Here is a 14,744-nt window from a genome sequence, read left to right as displayed (position 1 = left end):
AACAAACAAACAAAACCACAAGCAAGAGTTACTGGGGCCTATTCTGACCCGGAATACCTACAGGGAGATGTCCGTGAGGTACTGGGGGCCTATTCCCGCCCGGAGACAAGCATTACCCACATGAGGTACTGGGGGTATATCATTGTGTCCCGCATTCTCCCGCTGAGTATTTAAACCTTGGGAGCTACAGTGATGTACTTGCTTTGTTTTTCTTGCGTTTATGAACTTGCGACGTCGTATTTCTTGTATTTACGTCGCTATACTTACTTCAATCTACGTGCGATAAGGTACTTGCGAGTCTGTGCTGGCGATAAGGTACTTGCGAGTCTGTACTGGCGATAAGGTACTTGCGAGTCTGTACTGGCGATGTGGTACTTGCGAGTCTGTGCTGGCGATAAGGTACTTGAGAGTCTGTATTGGCGATGTGGTACTTGCGAGTCTGTGCTGGCGATGTGGTACTTGCGAGTCTGTACTGGCGATGTGGTACTTGAGAGTCTGTACTGGCGATGTGGTACTTGCGAGTCTGTGCTGGCGATGTGGTACTTGCGAGTCTGTACTGGCGATGTGGTACTTGAGAGTCTGTACTGGCGATGTGGTACTTGCGAGTCTGTACTGGCGATAAGGTACTTGAGAGTCTGTACTGGCGATGTGGTACTTGCGAGTCTGTACTGGCGATAAGGTACTTGCGAGTCTGTACTGGCGATAAGGTACTTGCGAGTCTGTACTGGCGATGTGGTACTTGCGAGTCTGTACTGGCGATAAGGTACTTGCGAGTCTGTACTGGCGATAAGGTACTTGCGAGTCTGTACTGGCGATAAGGTACTTGCGAGTCTGTACTGGCGATGTGGTACTTGCGAGTCTGTACTGGCGATGTGGTACTTGCGAGTCTGTACTGGCGATAAGGTACTTGCGAGTCTGTACTGGCGATAAGGTACTTGCGAGTCTGTACTGGCGATGTGGTACTTGCGAGTCTGTACTGGCGATGTGGTACTTGCGAGTCTGTACTGGCGATGTGGTACTTGCGAGTCTGTACTGGCGATGTGGTACTTGCGAGTCTGTACTCGCGATAAGGTACTTGCGAGTCTGTACTCGCGATAAGGTACTTGCGAGTCTGTAATGGCGATAAGGTACTTGCGAGTCTGTACTGGCGATGTGGTACTTGAGAGTCTGTGCTGGCGATGTGGTACTTAATTCAATGCACGTGCGATGTGGTACTTACTTCAATGCACGTGCGATGTGGTACTTAATTCGAATTTCAGAATTAGAAAAATAATAGTTTATACATCCGACTTAAAATGTTGCTATTTGAGTGAGTATGATGTTACGCCGCTTTTAGCAATATTTCAGGAATGTCACCGTGGGGGACACCAGAAAGGGGCTTCGTACATTGTACCAACCCCGGGAATCGAACCTGGACGTTTAGTGTGACGAGCGAACGCTTGACTGGACAAGAATCTATTTATCAGTCAAACCTCTGTTGGATTGTGAATGTTATCTAAGTAATAGTAATATTGTAAACTTCAAAAAGGGTAAGTTTCATCTTTTAACATATTTTGGTATGACGCGGCCAGGGATCAAACCATTGACCTTCCGCTCTCTGAACAGGCGCTCTATCCACTACACCACTGAGGCGGTCACATTACCCAGAAGCCTACACTTCATGTCCAACGCCATGGCCAATGTGTACGTTAACGCCATGGTCAATGTGTACGTTAACGTCATGTTGAATGTGTACGTTAACGTCATGTTGAATGTGTACGTTAACGCCATGGTCAATGTGTACGTTAACGTCATGGTCAATGTGTACGTTAACGCCATGGTCAATGTGTACGTTAACGCCATGGTCAATGTGTACGTGAACGCCATGGTCAATGTGTACGTGAACGCCATGGTCAATGTGTACGTTAACGTCATGTTCAATGTGTACGTTAACGCCATGGCCAATGTGTACGTTAACGTCATGTTCAGCACAGGAGTACTGCAACATCGGCTCCACTGTTCTGATGTGTTGGGTTGTGGGGAACACAAGCGATCTTTAATCCAATGATAGGTGTAGGTCTGTGTTTGTCTACCGCGTCCGTAATTCAGCCCCCGGTCATAACTCTGTGATCAACCCGTCACGCACTGAGCTCGGCCTATCAATTCGTCCATCAATGTTGACACAGCCGTGTGCTCTGGCTTATATGGTAATGTATGACTTGAGCGGATTATGCCGTGTTTGCACAACACTTCTTTGACTTTCAGGAATTCCAGGTCAAGTAGGGTAGGAAATATCAGGTATATAGCTGTCCGTGTTAAGACGGCGGTGATAGACTTGGAGATCCAATTCCTTCACAGGCAATACAGAGGTACCATTCAAAGGGATCCGATTTGTTTGTTTGTTTGCGTGTTGTTTAACGCCGCACTCAGCAATATTCCAGCTATATGACGGCGGTCTGTAAATAATCGAGTCTGGAACAGACAATCCAGTGACTGAGATCATGAGCATCGATCCACGCGATTGGGATACGATGACATGTATCAACCAAGTCAGCGAGCCTGACCACCCGATCCCGTTAGTGGCCTCTTACGACAAGCATAGTCACCTTTTACGAAAAGCATGAGTTGCTGAAGACCTATTCTACCCCGGATCTTCACGGATTCAAAAGAATCAGACCTTAGTTAAGTCTTTGAATGACATGTAGGCTGATACACATAAGAGAGGGTATGTTTGGATGTCAACTTCTTTATTAGGAACACAAAGCTTCGGAGTATATGCTTACTCCTGCATCGGGTGTATAAATGCTAGGATGCAGAGAGCGTATATATATATGTATATACATTTAAGTACAACAAGAGGAATAGTGAGTGAGTATGGTTTTACGCCGCTTTTAGCAATATTCCCGCAATATCACGGCGGGGGACACCAGAAATGGGCTTCACACATTGTACCCATGTCGGGAATCGAACCCACATCGTCGGCTTTACGAGCGAACGCTTCAACCACTAGGCTACCCGACCGCCCCAACAAGAGTAATCAGATAACAAAGGTTGAACTTTAACAAGAGAAGCCAACAGTTAATTAATGCTGGTTGGTGATTAGCAATGGACAAATGGAAGCCATGAGTTTAATTAGCAATCGACCTTAGTTGGTTAAAACATGCAGTATACACTGCCAGTATCTTGTTTTATGCCGTATATTGGAAACACGGCGGTAGCAATGTCGTCTTGATTTCAATCACTTGACGTGACCGAGGTACTATTCAAAACTTAAACCTCCCAACGCTTGAGTGCTTGAGATACGGCCTTGAATGGGGGGTTGTTTCAGTTTATCTTAAAAACAGTCTTTCTCAGAACTGGATACATGTACAATTATTCGAAAGCATCGTTTAACGTGGTAGAAGAGTTGAGGTGAAATGGGGTTTTAGGTTAATACATTTGTATAGCGATGAGCGGGCGTGTGTGTGTGTGTGCGCGCGCGTGTGTGTGTGCTTTTACTAGTCCGGACGAATTCCGGTTTTATAGTGCTGACCCGCTGAGATACCGTGCCGCCTCAGTTGTAACGCGAATACCCCACTCAGACACTCAGACACAGCATACCGACTGTCAGGTTGTCCATGTATACCCCACTCAGACACTCAGACACAGCATACCGACTGTCAGGTTGTCCATGTTTACCCCACTCAGACACAGCATACCGACTGTCAGGTTGTCCATGTATGATCAGTGTCGATTAGGACTCGGCCACGGCCCTCTTCACAAAGGGGGGGGGGGGGGGGGGGGGGGGGGGGGGGGGTGTCACGTGCATATTATATGATAAAATACAAAATGTACATACATAGAATTATAAAAAGCACCCGGCCATAACATGAATTATACCAAAACCTGTATGAGAACAATCATACAGGTCTATCAACAACATAGATTCTCGCACAAACATGCATTCAGTCGAACGCATACACACACATACATACACACACATACATGCACGCATACACACAGACACACAGACCATACACACATACATACATACATACATACATACATACATACATACATACATACAAACATTACAGAAATTACGTTAACTACATAAATCATAAAAGAGTATTTCTTCTTTTGACCATGAGATGAATCTTAGAAGCAAGTAAGAGTTGGCAATTAGGATTTTGCATTGCATCACACGACTGCAGCACGGAATGTCTTCGGGTTGGGGTCACTAACCTTATCAAATGGGGTAGGGGCACTATGCGTGGGATCGATCTTGAACGCGTGACTATGACTCGTTCGTTATTGAAGATTTATTCATACTGTGACACGAATTTCTCCTTATAAATCAGACTACCGAACTTACATTGGTCATAGTCAGCCTCAAAGTAACTGATCCCCAGAGGATAAACATAAACTGTTTTCCTGCTGTACCTTGCCAGGTAGACTGGGCGTGTGACAATGAAACGCAGTATTACGTCACGGTCCAATGGTCACATTGATCGATGGATGGAGTCGGTGTGTCGCGGCTGTGATAAGCATATACCGTAATTCACGTCATTAACGCCCCCGGCGTTCTACTAAATTATCATTTCTTGAGACAGAGGTGAATCTAGGGTTTTATTTCATGGGGGAAGCTGTCCCTTTCAAAGAAATGTAAGCGCGATGGAGAAAGATAGAGAGTGCGCGCTATATCCGGGGTACCCAAAGATAAAATCAGTGATATTATCATCAACACTCAATGATGTTTATCGCTAGAAAAATGATTATTTCTTAAAAAGCTAACTTTGTATTTTTTTCCTACTATAGAGTCATCGCCAGAATGGCTTGCTTTCACTTGTAAGTTTTAGCACAGCAATAAGCATAAGTACAGCAATCTTCATTCGACCCATGAAGATCCGGGGTAGAATAGGTCTTCAGCAACTCATGCTTGCCGTAAAAGGCGACTATGCATGTCTTTAGAGGAGACTAACGGGATCGGGTGGTCAGGCTCGCTGACTTGGTTGATGCATGTCATCGTCTCCCAATTGCGTGGATCGATGCTCATGGTGACAATCACTGGACTGTCTGGCCCAGACTCGACACATAGCTGGAATATTGCTGAGTGCGGTGTTAAACAAAAGAAACATTAGCAAAATAGATATTTCTTAAAAAGCGCATTTTCTTTATTTTCCTATATTACTTTAAAGCTATATTCCTTATCGCGGGGATAGCTTGCTTTCACTTTTTAAGTATTAGTACAAGTACAGCAGTCTCCATAATTAATCATCATGATATTTCGTGATTCTATTTTTATTGGCGAGGGCTATAGACTCGGTTAATTGACACTTTATTCAGTTGGTTTGGTCTGTTATTTCAAATTACATTGTCTGCCAATGTTGCAGTTAATTACACACAATGTCATTACAATGTCTAGAAACTCCACGCCCCCTTTCAGGAATGGCCTATTGGGGACAAGTTCGACTCCTCAATCCCTACAATCATCAACCCCAGAACAATTACCCCTGTAGGGGCGCTATTTACATGTACCCAGGACCATTACCCCTGTAGGGGCGTTATTTACATGTACTACGGTTTAAGCAACCGCTTCGTCTCAAAGCTACTGGCGCGGAACAACGCCAGCTTGGAGTATGCTGAGCTGCATAATGTGAGCTATGCACCAATTCACACGCCTGGTACTGGCCCATTTGTCATATATCAGCATGCTCAGAACACCTAATGTGGGCTCTCAAAGTCATAAACATTTCTCTGCAGTCTTATTAAACTATTTCTTGTGCTGCCCAGACCCTCTGGATGGAGCATTTTGTTGATGTAGCGATTAATCCGTTGTTGTGGGTCTCCTCTGCGAATGTTTGTGGGACTACTTTGGGGGCGATCTTGGTCATGGTTTCAATTGCTGTTACATTTCCTCATCAAGATCACCTATGTCATTACAATTCCTGCTCATCACCTGGTGGTGAAGATCCAGGGTAGAATAGGTCTTCAGCAACCCATGCTTGGCATAAAAGGCGACTATGCTTGTCCTAAGAGGCCACTAACGGTTGTTGACTTGGTTGATGCATGTCATTGTGTCATTGTATCCCATTGTGTCATTGTATTGATGCTCATGATGTCAATCGCCGTCATGTAGCTGGAATATTGCTGAGTGTGGCGTTAAACAATAAACAAACAAAATCCTGTTTCACATGCAGTTAGTTTCTTTCATAATATTCCATCATCCCTTGTCAGCCATTTCAACTTCAGTCAGCCTCTACCCTGGTATATATATATCAGTACATTACGTTTCTAATCAAGGAAGAAAGAGTATAACACCATGTGAGCAAAATCCTCCAGCAATATCACAACTTAAGACACCAATGGGTTTCACGAAGTATAACCCGGTGGGAATAGACCCAGGTAGACCGTGTTAAGAGCAAAGGCTTTAACCACTAGGCTACCCCAGTTCCCAATATCAAGACAAATCCCATTTTTCTTCTCTCCATCTCTGATGAATTCACAATGGCAATGCAAACAGGTAATAATCTGGTCCATACTCCAGCATGCATGACCTATCACGCTATATAAATGTCTACTACTTAGAAGACGCTAAAGAAACCCATACAGTAGTTCATGGCATGAAAGAGCAACTATAGATATACGAGACATAAGGTGTTCTTTAACTTTTTTAGTGTAGTTTATGATCAAGTGGCCTGTCACTGAATATATTATCTGTCTGTATGCCAAGACCAATTTTCTTCCAGGACTCTTTTGTTGTTCAATTCAGTATAACAAGAAATGTAACTTGCCAGGGAGGTACTGGACTATGTGGTCAAAACCTTCATCAATATGCCCACAAGATGGTAAAAAAGCACAAGACAATGTTTTTGAAATGAATTTATTCTTAACAAAATATATGTGTATACAATTGTTCCTGGAATAATTATACAAGTGAGCAGTCAGAAAGACATGTCTGAGCCACCCAGAGTGGACATGGGCGACAATCTACACCTGTAAAACTCTGTACATTATCACACTGTGGACTGAGTTAGCAGAATTAGTCAAATCATTCTATTTCCTCTCAATGCAGCTTCTGATATACTACCCCTAGTCTTCAAAGTCTCTGTACACTAGCCAATGAACATGGAATGCATAAGTGTATAAAATCATCCTTGTCACTCAAGCTTCAACAAAAGTAAAACATGAGTTCTCTTATTTGCTTTGAGGATATCTACAAAGCTTTCTACATAATGTAATATGTAACCAATATATGTATAGATATATATATATTTATAATATATATGTGTAGGTGTAAAGTCAAATAAACTTGGTCCATTATGAATCTGGCTGGAAAGGTGACCCAAAAGTGAATAGGCATTTTCACAAACCATATCCACAAATTCGCAACAAATTCAAAAAGAAAATTCGAGCAAAATCTGTATCATGTCTCCATTATTAGAAAAGTCTCATGTTGCTAGCTGCTTGCAGCTCTTCACTGAAACAGGTGTTCCAACTGGTTATGCTAGTTCTGATTGGACAATTAGGGGATGAGAAGATGTTCACAGACGCTCAAACACTTTGTACTTCTCCCCGAAACCGACACCTTGTGTACGTGGGTCAACCCTTCTTCGGGACTTCAGCCTCTCTTTCATCTCCTTGGCACTGAGGCCGAAGATATCGCCAGTTCCGTTTGCTTGTTTTGGGGGCTCTGGTGTGGGCTCTGGTGTGGGCTCTGGCTGAGTGACAGGAGCAAGGGTTGGTTCTGGTTCTGGTTCCGGTTCCGGCGGGCTGTATGTCGACACTGCTTCAACCTGAACAGAGGGATGAATCATGAAGTACAGTTTGTTTATTTCTTATGCCAAACTAGGCAATATGCAAGTTATACAACAGTTGCCTGTCAATCAAACCAGTGACTATTATGAGCAACGACCCACACTGTCAGGGTATAAGACCCAATCAAATAAACCCCCACTCAACACAGTATACTAACTCCTAGCTGACCAATCCTAGATGAAACACAGTTAATGCCAATTACAAGGCAGGGTAACAACAAGTACCACTTTTAACATCTATTGGGATGCTGTGGCGGGGATCAAACCCTAGACCTTCCTCTCCCCAGGTAGACGCTCCGTCCACTAGACTACAGAGGGGAGCTCCTGAGGGAGTATGATGGTGACACGCAATCATTAAATTCACAAAACCTGACCACCCAATCTTGTTGCCTTGCCAGACAATCCAGTGATTGATATCCCAAGCAGCGATTCACTCAATTGGGATACAATGACTTGCATCAACCAAGTCAGAAAAGCAGTCGCCTTTTACTGCAAGCATGGATTGCTGAAGCCCTATGACCAGGAATGAGAGGGATGATATTTGACTGCCTAAATGAATATACGAAGTTCACTTCCTTCCACAAATTGTTTATGATTTAATAACAGACCCATTCATTTACAAAACTGAATTGTTCACTCAAGAACCACACATACATAAAGGTTTCATTTACCCAAACAAGATTAACATCTAATCTCTATTCTATCAAAATACATTGCCACAAGAACCAATACAGAAAAAAAGAGTTTTGTAGCTTATCAATCAAACTATCAAGGAAGACAATAGTTGGACAAGTAAACATATTGCAATGTGGCATAAACTGATGTCATCATCAATGACATCTCTGTTGACTGACGTACATCAATGCTTGTACTTCCTGCCCATGTAGGCCGACAGGCTGACAGAATTGAGCCCTGGTCATGTGGAGCAATGACCGGCCTGTCCAACAATTGTGGAGACCAACCAGTAAGTGCAAATATCTACAGTCAGCAGAGGGTCTGTCTGTCTGAGGGTGAGGGCAGTTAACATTGCCACAGATAGTGCACTGGAAGGGACTAATTATCAGCCCAAATTAACCCCAAAATTGTCAGTAAAAGAAGTAAGTTTATCAACCATGTTGATTAAATAAAAGACGATGAAAGAGAACAAGTAAAGAAACACTGTAATCCAACACATACCTAATAAAGGGGCTTAATTAATATGGTAATAAGGCATTGCATTGTACATCAGTATTATTTTAACAGACAAATGTCGCGATCAAGGAACAGATTTCATTTCTTTTACTCTAGGATAAGCAGAAATTATAGAACTTTCATAACCAAACTAACAACATGGAACAGTCAAAATAAGAGTTGATTTAACACTTCATTGAGGATTACCGGTAGTTCTTTTTTATCACAATGGGTTCAACTTGACGTGGGATGAATTCCCAAACTCCAACATTAGGTAGGCAGTGGCGATCCAGAAGGAGGGTTCTTACCATGGTAAGTTGATTTGGTTGTTAAAGTAGAATTATTAATGAGTGGACCCCCACCCACCCCCATGTTTTAAAATCCTGGCTACGACCCTGGTAGGTGATTTCATCACAGGGTTGGGTGTTTCCTAGCGGTGGAATGATGGAGTGATGTATCAATACATCACAATTGTCTCTAGCCCATGGCAATACATCAAGGACAGGTTAAAATATCACAACAGTCAGAGGACCATAATCAGTGTGACAGATCTAACAATCCCACAAAGAGCAAATCCTGACACACCCAAGGGATGCAACTCAGCACAGAATTGGAGCCTCTTAGACCCTTGATATTCATGAGAGAAATGTTGGCATACTAACTGTTGATGTAGCCGACTGTCCGTTCACAGTACTTGCAGCAGCTGTAAGATAAAATGCCATTGGTCAACACACAATAATCTAAACAAGATTTAATTCCTTGGAAGAAAATGTTGAACCACAATAATAATATTGTCATATTCTAAAAGAAACGTGAAAACAAAGTTATAAATACCATAACAATTAGCATACTAATTTCTGAAACATAAGTATGTTATCATTAATCCAAATACACAACATATAAACATGACTCCTGAAACAAAGTGGCAGTGAACAGCTAGAGCACAGAAATTCATCAGTTATTACACATGTTACATGTCCTTATCACATGGGACTAAACCAGTTATAACATGTCATTATCACATGGGACTAAACCAGTTATAACATGTCCTTATCACATGGGACTAAACCAGTTATAACATGTCATTATCACATGGGACTAAACCAGTTATAACATGTCATTATCGCATGAGACTAAATCAGTTATTACATGTCCTTATCACATGGGACTAAACCAGTTATAACATGTCATTATCGCATGGGACTAAATCAGTTATAACATGTCATTATTGCATGAGACTAAATCAGTTATACATGTCATTATCACATGGGACTAAATCAGGCATAAGCATAGCATACAAACATGCCCAGTACACCAAGAAGCAAGTCCTCAACTCTTGATGGGGATTTTTCTATAATTCAGCAAATGGAACTTGATTGACTATATTTTTAAATTATTGGCCCCAACCATCTTCCATATATCAATATTAATACCAAATGTTGATTAGTATATACACAAACATTATCTATTACCGTAAAGAAAAATAATTTGTTTGTCATAATTTCAAACTACGTGCAGATCAGTAGTATGACTACCGACTCAGTAAACTGAGTCTACAAGACTGATACGGTCATTGATCATGCTTGTCCTTAAGCAAATATGATTGCATATTGTGCTGGTTCAAGTTGGGGTGCATTTATTCACTCTGCCATAACTACAATCAACATAGGTGCGAACTGTTTCATATGACTGTGTTTCTTCACATTTCTTTCATGTATGTACATACTAACATGGACAAAATGCCTGTTACTGCTCATTATTTTGGCAAATTTATAACTAAATTAATAGATTTTCATCCCGGTCCACCTCACTAACAAATTTTAGTGCTGGATATCGCATATTTACGTCAAGTACAAGCTCTCATATCGGTCACTAATACACTGTTATTGTTTTACATGAATGAAATCACTGTAAATCTGTCAATCTGAACAAATTCCAGGAAAGAAGGTTGAACGGTTTGAAGATAATAGACCAAGCATGAAGATTTTGATTGTTAACACATCAAGTATGTGCCAACAATGCTGTCCAGACGGACAGGTACATGTATAGGTACTTAAATACTTACTCTCCCCTGTGATCGTCATTGTATGTTCAACCAGGCAGTAACCACAAAGTCAAGACAAGCTATCCTCCTGAAGTTGAAAACTTAACTGACCTGCAAAATCCCCTCCCCATTTTATATTAATCACAAAAAGCAACACTGCCTAGTCCGACCAATCCTAGACTTGGCAGGGACAAAAAGAAATTCCCATCCCGGACACGTTTACTGATGTTTAATCAGAGAGGGTGACGTTTGTCTGGATGCATCTCCGAGACCCTGAATTTGTGTGCTGGCAATGAGGCAAGTCACGGGGCTTTTCTTCCAGGTTTAAATAGGGCTGTGGACATGAGACTCCTGTGACCACACTGTGACAAGCTCTTGATTTCCTCAAGTAGCACAATTCAATAAGATTCCTAAAGTGCACCTCTGTCAATGTTGGAGGATCTACACGGAAACTGATGATGCAACACACGCCAACACATCGCGTACAGGAGACAGCTGTGAAGAGGGATGGGGTCAGAGACAGATACAAATGTGCGTCTTATCGGAGAAAATGACGTACTATCACGGGCTGATTGTGCTGCAGCCATGACTCACTTTTTCACATCATTCCGATGTTTAGTTTTTACATTACAAAATCCTGATGGTGGAATTGTGATTGTTAGACGTTAAACAATTCCATATGGCACTCAGGTGTCAATATCATTATGTCACGGAAGGTAATAATGTCTTGGCAACTTGCAGAATGTCCTGACCTATTGCCACAAGGTAGTGATTCTAAACGCACGGACAAACTTCTCAAGAATGTATTTACTTTATAATTGTGGGAGTATTCACGAAGATCCCCTCAATATCCTTAGGTACAAATTTAGGCCCACCGTCCGAATACAGTACCACAAACATGTCATAATACCCTATCACGTTTAAACTGATACGAGTTCAAACGAGTTTGTTTACACTTGTATTTTTTGTCTATATTGTTATGCTTATCAGTTGTTGCATAGAATCTACTATTGTAACTGTTTCAAAGAAACAACCATTCGCACCCCTGACGGGGTCAGCCAATGAGGATGGACTATCAACAGGAAGTAGACCAATCCGAGGACACTATCTGCCACACTACTCATAAATGTTGTTAGGGAATCCAAGAGTTCCTTCTCCCAGCCAACCTACACATTCTGTGTCTTGCTCTCCAGATAAATAGCAGTGGGATGACGAGGAAGCTTAGGGGTCTGGTTGATTGTGTGCCTGAAGTCTATATAAAGATGACAAAGGGGGAAATAACATGTCTGCTAGCCTGCCACGGTGTTGATGACTAGATAAAGTGCCAGGCACACCAGGAATGCAATGATACTTGTAAAAACGCCAGGTCCTGTCACAAGCACCTGATCAGCACTATTAATAGATTGCACAAACAATGTGAAGGTTGAGTTTTCATGTCCTGGTTACCGTTGTTTATATTTCACGACAAATTAAATTACTTCTGAAAATCATCAGCACACTGGGACATACATCAAGCTGGCAACAGCACAGATCAATTCTCTTTGCCACAGGAAATCACTACTGTGAGTCTCTTTGAGCGCACAAACTACGACATTAACTGGAGATGAAAGAAACATTTAAAAAACATCAAAACATTAGCATTCAAAGCAGATGCTTCAGAAGAGCATTAAAAATATGCTCGGTACAGTTACATAAGAGTATAACATTGTATGAAGGGGACCATTTTTTCAGGTTTATCGACACTTGCACTGATGTTTGTAGACTTGCCTAAAGCAAGGGTGCATGGATGACTGATCCAGGACCCCTAATAATTTATTTCAAGGGTCCTTACAGGAAAAATGAGAGTCCTGTAAATTAATGAAAAGGTGTAGGGAACTGTACTGTAAGAGTTGATAATTACTATAATGACAGTACAGTACAATCAATATCACCGTGCTTCCACTGGGATGCAGTATGAATGTGCCTAAATGGGCCATGTCATCTTAAAACATGGTTACTACACATGGTATTTCACTTTTCTAAGCATACTTCCTGGAGAAATTATTTCTGAACTAGTTCAACAAACACAGTTAAGGAACAAATTCAGCGAAGTGAAAGGAAGTTTGGTGACCCATCCAATTTTTTGTACCTTGGGTAGACATATTTCACCTTTCACTTGCAGTACGTGTTAACTACATTTTACAAAATCCCAAATTTCCTCAATAGTGTGCAGGTTTTTAACAAGATATTCTTTTCTCATTACTCACATACATTCTCAAAAAACATTGATAATCAACACTGATTCAACAACCAGCTCAATTTCTTCTCGGGTGATAAAAACACTTTCATTTCTCAAAAGTAACAAACAAAACATTCAGCTGCTGCATGTGATCCACCATGTGATCCACCATGTGATCCACCATCCAGATCTACCTATCACAGTTCATAGCGACCTAGTCGTATTGCCTAGCAGAAGTATAATCCTGTGCCATATAAAAATATACATCCTGGTCCCACGGTGAATAACAAGACATATACACACCTCTCAGTACTGTCTCCATATTCCCAGCCAATCCAGAAAGGTTTTTTTTCTCATTTTAGGAATTTGGGGCAAGATTAAACATGTCAACAACAATGTAGCGGTAGATGAAAGTTACGTGGAAGTCTTTTACTGAGAAAGGACTCCAGGATTTGTACCATGGTAGGACTTGAACCCATCTATCATTGCAAGCTACTCTACCTTCCCCCTTTAAGAGTGAGTGAGCGAGTATTGTTTTATGCCGGTTTTAGCAATATTTCAGCAGTATCACAGCTGGGGACAACAGATATGGGCTTCACACATTGTACCCATGAGGTAACCCGGGTCTTTGGCATGATGAGCAAACGCTTTAACCACTAGGCTACCCCACTGCCCCTCCTCCCATATCAAACACCCTATCCAGTGCGTCCCAAACTACCCCCTGAAAGGTTGTTTTGGTGCATGGAGACAACACATGGAGAACTATGAATGCAAGCTGATTAACAGCTTAATGTCACAATCTGAAGCAAGGCCACCTTTATCAATCCACAATGACAGGACAAGAAAAGATCAATAATCACATTCAGATGTATGAACCAATCTGTGAAGATCCGGGTTAGAATTGGTCTCCAGCAACCCATGCTTGCTGTAAGAGGTGACCAACGGGATCGGGTGGTCAGGCCCTTTGACTTTGATGATGCATGTCATCCTACAGCAAATGTACAGATTAATGATCATGATGTCAACCACTGGATTGTTTGGTCCAGACTCAACTATTTAGACTGCTGTCAAAAAGCTGAAATACTGCTGAGTGGGGCATTATACAACAAACAAACAATACAATCTCATTAGAACATCACCTAGCACCTGGATCCAGTGATGCATAGGACGCAATTTCTGAAGATTACGAGATTGAGAACAATACCTGTTTTATCTCATCCACAAGCTTGGAACAACAAACATGCCCGAGGCACACAGTTAACACATACACTGTATTGAACACTGGACACACACCTTATTACCTTATAACAGGATTTATACACCAGAAGAATGGTTGGAATATATACTCAGAACTACAAAATATATGACACTATATGATCTTTTACATTGCAGTATTTGTAATATTACCTGCTATTCAAAGGTATGTGATATATTTCATATATCATTCTATGTATGTAACAAAATGGCAGCCTTAACATATTTAATGGGAACTGTCCAATCCATCATATATTTTTGGGGGATGTCACTCAGCGATTAA

General features: G+C 41.7%; 2 protein-coding genes across 6 annotated transcripts in view; both read right to left on the bottom strand.

Moving 5' to 3' along the window:
• Window positions 1-263: 263 nt before the first annotated feature.
• On the bottom strand, window positions 264-1,674 carry LOC124143214. The gene is made up of 2 exons (XM_048386559.1): window positions 1,656-1,674; window positions 264-1,144 (listed from the first exon to the last, which is right to left on the bottom strand). The coding sequence occupies exons 1-2, from the start codon at window positions 1,672-1,674 to the stop codon at window positions 264-266; spliced, it is 900 nt and encodes a 299-aa protein (XP_048242516.1).
• A 5,153-nt stretch (window positions 1,675-6,827) lies between these two features.
• LOC124143178 (Na(+)/H(+) exchange regulatory cofactor NHE-RF2-like) overlaps window positions 6,828-14,744 on the bottom strand; it is a 48,566-nt gene continuing 40,649 nt past the window's right edge. For all 5 annotated transcript variants that reach the window (XM_046512039.2, XM_046512038.2, XM_046512040.2 and 2 more), the window contains 2 exons: window positions 9,608-9,648; window positions 6,828-7,754 (listed from right to left, as the gene is read on the bottom strand). In XM_046512039.2, coding sequence (XP_046367995.1) covers window positions 7,503-7,754; window positions 9,608-9,648 — 293 coding nt within the window. In that variant the 3' untranslated portion in view covers window positions 6,828-7,502. The remainder of the gene's footprint in view (window positions 7,755-9,607; window positions 9,649-14,744) is intronic.

The sequence above is a fragment of the Haliotis rufescens genome, unplaced genomic scaffold (assembly GCF_023055435.1).
Source record: "Haliotis rufescens isolate VD_foot unplaced genomic scaffold, xgHalRufe1.0.p SCAF_6, whole genome shotgun sequence".
In the NCBI taxonomy this organism is placed as follows: domain Eukaryota; kingdom Metazoa; phylum Mollusca; class Gastropoda; order Lepetellida; family Haliotidae; genus Haliotis; species Haliotis rufescens.
Note: the sequence above shows the minus strand (reverse complement) of the source record. Positions and strands in the feature narration are given on the sequence as shown.